The sequence below is a fragment of the Notothenia coriiceps genome, unplaced genomic scaffold (assembly GCF_000735185.1).
Source record: "Notothenia coriiceps isolate Sejong01 unplaced genomic scaffold, NC01 NC01_scaffold00026421, whole genome shotgun sequence".
Classification (NCBI taxonomy): domain Eukaryota; kingdom Metazoa; phylum Chordata; class Actinopteri; order Perciformes; family Nototheniidae; genus Notothenia; species Notothenia coriiceps.
In genome coordinates, this window is record NW_011359122.1 from 916,851 (window position 1) to 925,891 (window position 9,041).

At 41.3% G+C, this 9,041-nt stretch overlaps 1 protein-coding gene across 1 annotated transcript; it reads left to right on the forward strand.

Moving 5' to 3' along the window:
• The first annotated feature begins 1,551 nt into the window (after positions 1–1,551).
• On the forward strand, positions 1,552–8,367 carry ankrd33aa (ankyrin repeat domain 33Aa). Its single transcript, XM_010784517.1, has 5 exons — positions 1,552–1,686; positions 1,815–1,944; positions 2,027–2,167; positions 2,649–3,340; positions 8,353–8,367. The coding sequence occupies exons 1-5, from the start codon at positions 1,552–1,554 to the stop codon at positions 8,365–8,367; spliced, it is 1,113 nt and encodes a 370-aa protein (XP_010782819.1).
• The last annotated feature ends 674 nt before the right edge of the window (positions 8,368–9,041 follow it).

Genomic DNA, 9,041 nt, shown 5'->3' on the forward strand with positions numbered 1-9,041 from the left:
TAATCTACCTTCTTCATGACACAATGCTGAAATAGGAAATGTGTTTGTGGGATTAAAGGAGTTGAGCTATTCAATTTGTTAACAAGAGCTTTGTCAAAAGATGCTATTACTCTAATAAATTATCAGCAGGTGCAAAGCTGCTTTTGTGAAATCTGGTTGCCTCATGTGGATATGGTTTAGTGTTGTATGCAGGACCAAAGCACACTCTTTCCACTCTCATCTCCTTCAAAACATTAAGATTGAATACGTGTATCAGTGTCATCACTGGTTTCATACAAACAGAACATTTGTACTTGTATAGTTTTTTTTATTTATACCAGAAAACACACTGGATACCCCAGTGCACTTGTAATGCAGAGCAGTGTGGCATGGTTAAGACACCATGACAGATGCTGTCACTAGCCTGGCCCCCCATTGCTTCTGGCACCATATGGCCTTTCTCAACCCACTACCCTCCTCCTACTATGCCCACATTCACACGACTTTCACAGACTGAGCTTCTGCAAATGCCTACAGTTTTTCTTGACATTTTTCTGTACCGGAATTGACTTGTTGATATATCATCTCTCATATTTTTACATACAAGTATGCAATATTGAAATTATATTACACTCAGTCATAACTACACCCTTTATTCTTCTCTTTTATAATGGGCTGAGCTGGTGAGCAAATATAGGCAAAAAGCATGCTGTTAAAGTCAGCTTATCCTTCTTGTAAATCACCGACTTACAGATCAGCCGCTCCAACAGGAGTGCTGAGGTGAGGTCATTCTCTTTAGGCACTGTGCCTTACACACGGCCCTTACAAGTCATCAGATCTGTTTAACACGTCGACATCAAAAGGCTGCCAGTGTTGTTTTATCGGTCCTCCAGTCATACTTGATCTAGTGTAAGAGGCTTATTTTGAGGAGAAGAAAATGCCCACAAACCTGCTCAAGGTGGCACAAAACAAAATTCAGTTGTAAGGATATTTCTTTTGCACACACCTTTTACCCAAGAATCGATTTTTGACAGTATCTGATTGGCACATAAGATGTCCATTTCTACCCGACATAAAGAATAAGAATAAACTAGTAATTTGCAACAAAAACTGCCATTTCAGATATCTAGAAAAACAAGTAGCTGTTTGACTGTAAAATAGAATAGGGTTTGCCTGGCTCTTTGTCTATTACACAGCATTACAAACAATGCATTACACAGGCATACAAAGTGTAATGGTGTTAAGGGATGCCCTTCACTGCAGCCCCCTTTGGTCTACTGAGTTCAGAGGTCGTGCACAGTTGTCTCATCAATTGGGGAAAATGGGGGAAACTAGAAAATGTGTTCCATTTGTGTCCATCATAACAACATTTATATTTTCCTATTCAAGATGTGGGTGTTGCCCAACAGACCTGACACCCAGGTGTGATCCCAGGCAGAAGGTTGTCCAATGGCCAATTCAAAGTATGACCCCCACCTGGGTGATGGCCCCTCCGGGGACTCAGAGATCCTCCTGGATGATTCGGACTCAGGGAGTGTGCTTTCTGATGACTCGGTGCTTCCCCAATATGAAATGGAAGGGAAGTATACAGAGCCGGCTAAAACGGTGTACGAGGCCTGTGCTAGGAACGATCCCACATCCCTGCTCAAGATCCTGGAGAGAGGAGTTACTAAAGACGAGGCTATGGAACTGGACATCAACGGCAGGGTGAGATGGATTTCAGTGTTTCTTTTTAATCACACAACTAAAGTGACTTTGGAATTTGGGATATTTCCTAGAACAGACAACTAATACTTTCATAAAAGTACATTTATTTCTACCTTGATCCCCCTCAGAATGGACTGATGCTGGCTGTGGTCAAGGGGTTTATTGACATAGTCACCATGCTGCACACATGTCCAATGATTAACATCAATCACCAGGACAATGATGGCAACACTGCCCTCATGATTGCTGCACAGGCAGGTCAGTCTAAGACAGTAACAGCATATAACATCAACATCTAGTAAGGGCATATGAATATAATGTTTTTTTCCCCCCAATGCAGGCTTTGTCACCATTCTAAACTTCATCATTAACTTCTTCTCTGGTGTGGACACTGAAGTCAGGGATCCCCGCGGCTTCACAGCCCTCATCAAGGCAGGCCTGCAGGGCCAGGCAGAGAGTGTGTCCGCCCTGCTAATGCATGGTAAGTTAATGGTACATGAGACATCCTATAAACTTTGCAGCATTTCACAATTTTGAAAAGAGGAACTTCTGATGTGTATGCACACATGCACAATAGATTCATTTAGAGGCAGTCTGCCCATATTTGGAAATTGGTACAGACCTTCATGCATGGTACATATCTAATGGTTGAGAAGAAACAACATGGATTCAAGTATGAAAACTATTGACATAGTCTTCCTCCAAAAATGAGTTGTAGAAAATCCTAAGAACTCTGGCCTGATCTTTATATATTTATCATTATTTTGTAATTCTGTGTAATAGCCTGATTTATTGCAATAACACTGTTCATCAAGTCAATAAATTGTGCCCTAAATGTGACCACATGGTGGGGTAATTTTGCTGAAGGAGCAATTGATTTACCCAGGTCCCTCAGCCTCCAGTGATTATAAAACTTGTGTTCTTGTTTTGACAGTATATTTTCTCCACTTTTTCATGTGCAGGTGCGGATATGAATGCCATAGACCTGGTGCAGGGGAGAGGTCTAAATGACTGGGCCATTAAGACAGGGAGGTTTGAGACTGTTAACAGAATACGCCGCCTGTTTGTTCATCCGGTCGCTGTGCAGTTCTGTGAAAGTTACATTCCTGAGTGGCCTGAGCTGAAGCTACTTGTAGCGAAGGCCACCGTCACCAAAACAGCTGGTCAGAAGCTAAGGCATTGCTTAAAAGACAGTTTCTCTTTCAGCTTCCCTCAAGACGCCCAAGACAATGGGGTCATGGACCACATGGTGCGGATGACTACAGGCCTCCACAGCCCACTGGTAGCCACTGCTTGCCGTCCACTCTGTCCTTCAAGCCCCCCAGAGATTGGCAAGCGACGGTTTGCCGTCTCTGAACTGCTTGAAAAGCACAACATCAAGGAGTTGGAGGAGAGCACAGTGTCCCACAGTAATGGCTCCGTCACCACCTCAGATTCTCAAACTGGTGTGTCAACCCCTCTGACATCCTGCTGCCAGCAGCATGGCATTGGAAGCTTTATTCCCCGAAGCATGGGGCAAAACAGCATCTTCCCCTCGGGCTGTATTCCCAAGATTGAAGTCACAAAATCTGGGGAGCCAACTCCAAAGAAAGAGAAGAAGAAGAAGAAAAGGCAGAATGGATACCTGGAGCCTCCTATCTGGAAGTACAAGGAGGCAAAGGAGGAGAAGAAAAGAGAAAATAAGCTGCAGCAGGAAAAAGAGAAAAAAGACGAGGAAAAAAAAACAAAGGGGTCCAAACATTCCAGCAAAAAATGATTATTCTCTTTTTCTTTAAATCTTTCGCTGTGATAAAGACATGCATCAGGGACGAGCATGTGATTACAGTGTGGCCTATTTTAATAGAATACAGGTTCGGAAGTGAGGAATCGACAATGAAAACACAATGATGAATTTTGAACCATTGTTTGGGATGAGAAAACTGGAATGACTTGAATTTGCTATATGTGATGTGTTTTTCAGAATCTTTGGAATACTGAAATCTTTTCAACCAAATGTTATTTGGTTTGGAAATACACGGTGACATGCATTAGAATGGCTCAGCCCTACCTCATAAATTGACAGATTGTAGGGGATGCAAAGAAATACTGACCAAACACCTGCAATGACATTATTACTTATCAATGTATTGTGGTCTCCATGCAGCATGCTTTTATGGTATTTGATGGAACCCAAAGAAAAACCAAGCAATAGCAAATAATTTTTATATGATCAATGGCCAGATACATTTGTATTAAAAGAGGGTAAACATCTTCAACCTATGTGCTTGTGCTACATGCTCAAACAGTAGGGCTGTTGACAAAGTTTCAGAAACAGGAAGTACATTGCAGCTATGTGTCTGATTGAGATCATTATTTTGAATTCTGTCAACCAGTATAATTTTAAAGGCTATCTAATCTCCTCTGTTTGCAACATGTAATGTAGCACCTGCCTTTATTATGTCTAACAGGATTTTAAAACCCAACTGGCTGTGGCACATGACTGTTCGTTGGTGTACAATACTGCCGTGCTTTATGTAATATTTGATGGGCTTTCAAAGGACATCAGAAATGTTGCTTGCATTATATGAATAGCAGACCTCACTTGTGCAAAGTAACATTTGAAATAGAAACTATTTTTACACAATGTTCCTCAGGAAATCTTTTCTTAATAATGTGTTTGGTAAGAAATCTCTTTGGGGTCCAGCTTCAATTGGGGGATTATAAAATATTCTATATTCTTGATGATTGATACAATCCTAACTCATAAAGCTATTACTGCAATACCTACATTCCAACAAATAATGTAACTATTACAGAATATAAGATATAAACTAATGTATATATATATTGTTCTTACAAAAAATGATAGAATACTTTTGAGACACACAGAGAACTCAGGACTTCTACATCTTGAAAAAGTGCATGACAGACTAAATGTGTGTGTGTGTGTGTGTGTGTGTGTGTGTGTGTGTGTGTGTGTGTGTGTGTGTGTGTGTGTGTGTGTGTGTGTGTGTGTGTGTGTGTGTGTGTGTGTGTGTGTGTGTGTGTGTGTGTGTGTGTGTGTGTGTGTGTGTGTGTGTGTGTGTGTGTGTGTTGGTGTCGTGTGTGTGTGTGTGTGTGTGTGTGTGTGTGTGTGTGTGTGTGTGTGTGTGTGTGTGTGTGTGTGTGTGTGTGTGTGTGTGTTTGTGTGCCTGTGTGTGTGCGTGAATGCAAGCTTTGAATAAATGTACTGACCTTTTCAAGTGAATGTGTTTGTCTTCACTGCACTTTACATTAGGGATCTGAAAGAACCACATTAATATATGTCAGTGTGGTTATAGGCAGGGGTGCACATAAGTGGTACGCAGGTACGCATGCGCGGCAACAATCTGAAATGCGTACCGTCACTTGTGTCACAAAGCGCATTTGCGTACCGATGTATATGTGAAGCTTTTCCATAAGGCGGTTAGATCACCGGACGACGGAGTCGGTCTCCGTGTGCAAAGACAGGGCTGCTGTTAACGTCGGCCTGTACAGCAGCACTGCGCTAAAACAGCTGATCACAACGTTCACACGCTCTGTGGTCACGAAGCTCTGCACTCAACTACCACCACCAAGGACTCATTCCGACAGAGTTACTTAGTTATCACACAGCTTTTTAGAATCATCCAAGAGCCAAAAAAGCACTGAATATGATCAAGTTTGGAAGGGTTACTATAAAAATGTAATCCTTTACAATTAATAGTTACCAAACTATAAAAGTAATGTAACCTGATTACTTTCTGTTACTTTTGGATGACACCAATATCAAATGCAATGCGAATTAATACAAGAGAACATAAATATCATTCTGTGAGTAGCAATGTAGCCTTAGAAACCAAGATGTTTTATACCAAATTGTTATCGTGCTATACTCTCACTCCCTTCTGTTAATGAAAAATGAGTCAAGCAATTGGCAGCAGAGTGAAAAACGTGTGTGTGAGTCAGTGTGTGTTCATGCTATATATTTGCATGTGTAAGTGTGCACACTGATGTAATTAGATGTTTCAGTAAACTAGGAATAAGACTGCTGATAAAAGAAGGTGAGCACTATGAAGTGAGCAGGGTCCTTCTCATCAGTGATTGGCTCGGTCATGGACACCTCACACTGTAGCAGTCAAAGGGTTGAAGCTAATCAATACACACACACACACACACACACACACACACACACACACACACACACACACACACACACACACACACACACACACACACACACACACACACACACACACACACACACACACACTGGTGTGTGTGTGTGTGTGTGTGTGTGTGTGTGTGTGTGTGTGTGTGTGTGTGTGTGTGTGTGTGTGTGTGTGTGTGTGTGTGTGTGTGTGTGTGTGTGTGTGTNACAATGTATTAGTTACTTTGTCTTCTTTCGTTGCGCCCTCCCCTTTATTTTTGTTTCGTATTCTGACAACAACCGTCCGAGGGTGGGGCGGTACTTCGAGGGGTGCATTGGCTACTCAATTTTTGAGTGACAGCCCACTACACCACAGATCATACAGTGCAACTCATGCAGCCACGTTTGTGTTGGTACCTCCTGGGGAGTTTTCATGAACATATCGGATTTTTTTTATGCATTGCTGTGCATTATACTTGTGTTGTGTAGTTTATACTTTATTCCAACTTTAAATATTTTAATACCTGAACACACTGCTGCTGTAAAATAATTTCCCAATTTGGGATCGGTAAAGTGTCTGTCTGTCTATTTATTTATTTTATAGATAAAAAAACCCACATCTATGTATTTTCAAGCTAAAGGTGATACACAATATAAACTGTTATTTTTTCAAAGACATGTTACATTTCAAAAGCACATATGGCTATGTTTAGGATAAACAATTAAAGACTGCTTTAATTGAACCAATTCTACAATATAAAAGTGGCAGATTCACTTTATTAAACAGACCAGACCTAGGTTGCATACCAACACAATTAGGAACATGCTCACATCTTACTATGTTGGTCTGAAGAGGCATTTACTCATACAAAATGGATACAAACTGTGTTGTCTCATTCTATATCCTGTGAGAAAATGATAAACATTTAGCATTACAAATTGGCCATACTATTCCTAGCCTGAGGAAGATATGAATAATTAACAGATTTGAATGGAATCTCTAACATTTTCATGTAGAATAAACACAAAAGAGTGATTGATTATACAAATTACATTTATTGAAATTTTAACCAGAAGATGAAGTCTCAAAGAATGTTTTAAATAAAAGGACATAACACAAAAAGGTGGATGGAATCATAATAAAATATATTAAATGTATATGTAAAGATATTTGGTCAAATGAAATGACGCTGAGCCAGTGATAACAGCAACGCTGTTACGATTATTGTGTTATATCACGTTTTGTATGTCTTGTTTTGGGTGTTTTGCTGTTTTCCCTGTCATGTTTTCCCTTGGTATATTGTCTGGTCCTTTTCCCTGTGCTTTTCCTCCTGTCGTTAGTTTCCCTGGTGTATCTAGTTGTCTGATTGTGTTCACCTGTGGCCCTTGTGTTTCTCCTCCTCTGCCCGGCTGTTTCTCGTCTTGTGATTACCCCTCCCTGTATGAGGGTTGCGTTCCAATAGTCCATTTAGCTTAGGAACCTTCCTAACCAAGTGAAATGACCCGGAAGTACGTCAGTGGCAGCCATTTTAAGTACCGTTCCAATTCTCCTAAATGAAGAAGAGCGAGAGTTTCAAACTTCCTTTATAACCGTCCTTTTTAGCCTTAGGAACCACTGGACCTCCTTGACGAAAGGAGAGAGCAAAATGCCTGCCCCAAATGCATTGCAGCCCGCCAGCCGCACATTTGCAGTCACTCAACATTTCGGCCGCTTCAGGAAACAACCGATTATGACCGACAGAAATGATATCATGAACGTTACGTGCTTATTAAGCATTTTTAAAACGTATGTGCGTAGAGTTGCAAAGGCGCTTGTTCTGAACGCTTTCATCAGTCATTATAATCAAAAAGAGAAATATGAACATAGCTTTTTACTGAAAGATCAAATAAAGTCAACATTTCACCAGTTGTTTACATGAGCTGTGTGGAGTTTGTTCAACTTTTAAAGATGTTGAATGGTGATATACACCAGCTGATAGATGTTAAGGACTAACGTTTATAATAAATTACATTTGTATTGATTTAAGATATTTTCATAGTTCATAAAATCATACGTATTGGGATCATTTTGTCACGAGCCATAAGTTTCACTTTCCTTTTTTATTTCAATTCCAACTTTGCTCATGAAGAATAGTGTTTCTCTGTTGTCCCACGTTCATTTTAAAGCATAAAACACGCATCAGAGCACCGGTGCAAGAGCTCTCTAGCATGAAGTTACAGTGTCCCTTCCTTCTATATTATACTTCCATGTTGTAGTCCGGCTATAGAAAGCTGTAGTTTCCTAGTTTCCCCACAGCAGCAGACACATTCATGATGTCCCGCTGGGAGGTTTGGGGTTTTGTGTTTCGTGGGATGGCGCAGTTCTAAACACGTCTGTGTTAGTGAAAGTCTTTTCGCGATTCTCTAAAGTACCGCCCAGTCCTTCTCCTAAGTCCTTTTGAATGTTCTGTTTTATCCACTATCCCTTAACTCTCCTCTCCTCTCTCTCCCGTGACGTTTTCACTCAGAGTTTTTGTTTTTTTTTATCTTTGTTGTTGTAGGTTTTAGAAACTTAGGAAGCTTGTTCTATTATCGATAGCGCCGAGACCTTAGTCTTGTCTTCGTTCCGGTGGTTCTTAGTGTTGGTTGCGTGGCTGGGTGGGTGGAGTTTGGTGTCTGTTATGTGATCCACGCTGTGGGTGCTGAGGTGTTGGCTGTTTGTTGTCGTAGAAAGGTATTATTTTATCCTTGAAATAAAGGCAGAATATCTGTTTGTGGTATTCGTGTCGTTTTTGGGGTGTGTTTTGGGTCGTCGTGCCTTGCTTTCGACCGCACGGCGCTACAAACGGCGCTGGGGCTGGTGGATGAGAGTGATGGTGGTGCCAGGGTCGGGTTCTCTTTCATGCAGAGAGGAAAGAGGATTGTTAACGGGATAGCACCATGGACACCGGCGCTTGTCTCAATGGATCAAAGAGAGGCGATGTACTTCGTTTTCTTCAACACTTTGGTAAAAGAGCTTAGCTCAAGGCGGAGCGGCTGAGCGTCGTGGGGTATGCTGGAGTGTATAAAATGTTTTGTAGTCGCTCAGCCTCCTTAACTATGAGGGACGCGGCGCGGAGATACGAGTCAGCGGCGCACGTTTTCAGCCTAAACTGGTTTCTGATATTATATAGGAGAATAAAAGCTGCGACCTAAAACAGAACCTTGCGGGCGCACCATTACGCAATGTCAACCCACTCAGAAGTGAGGC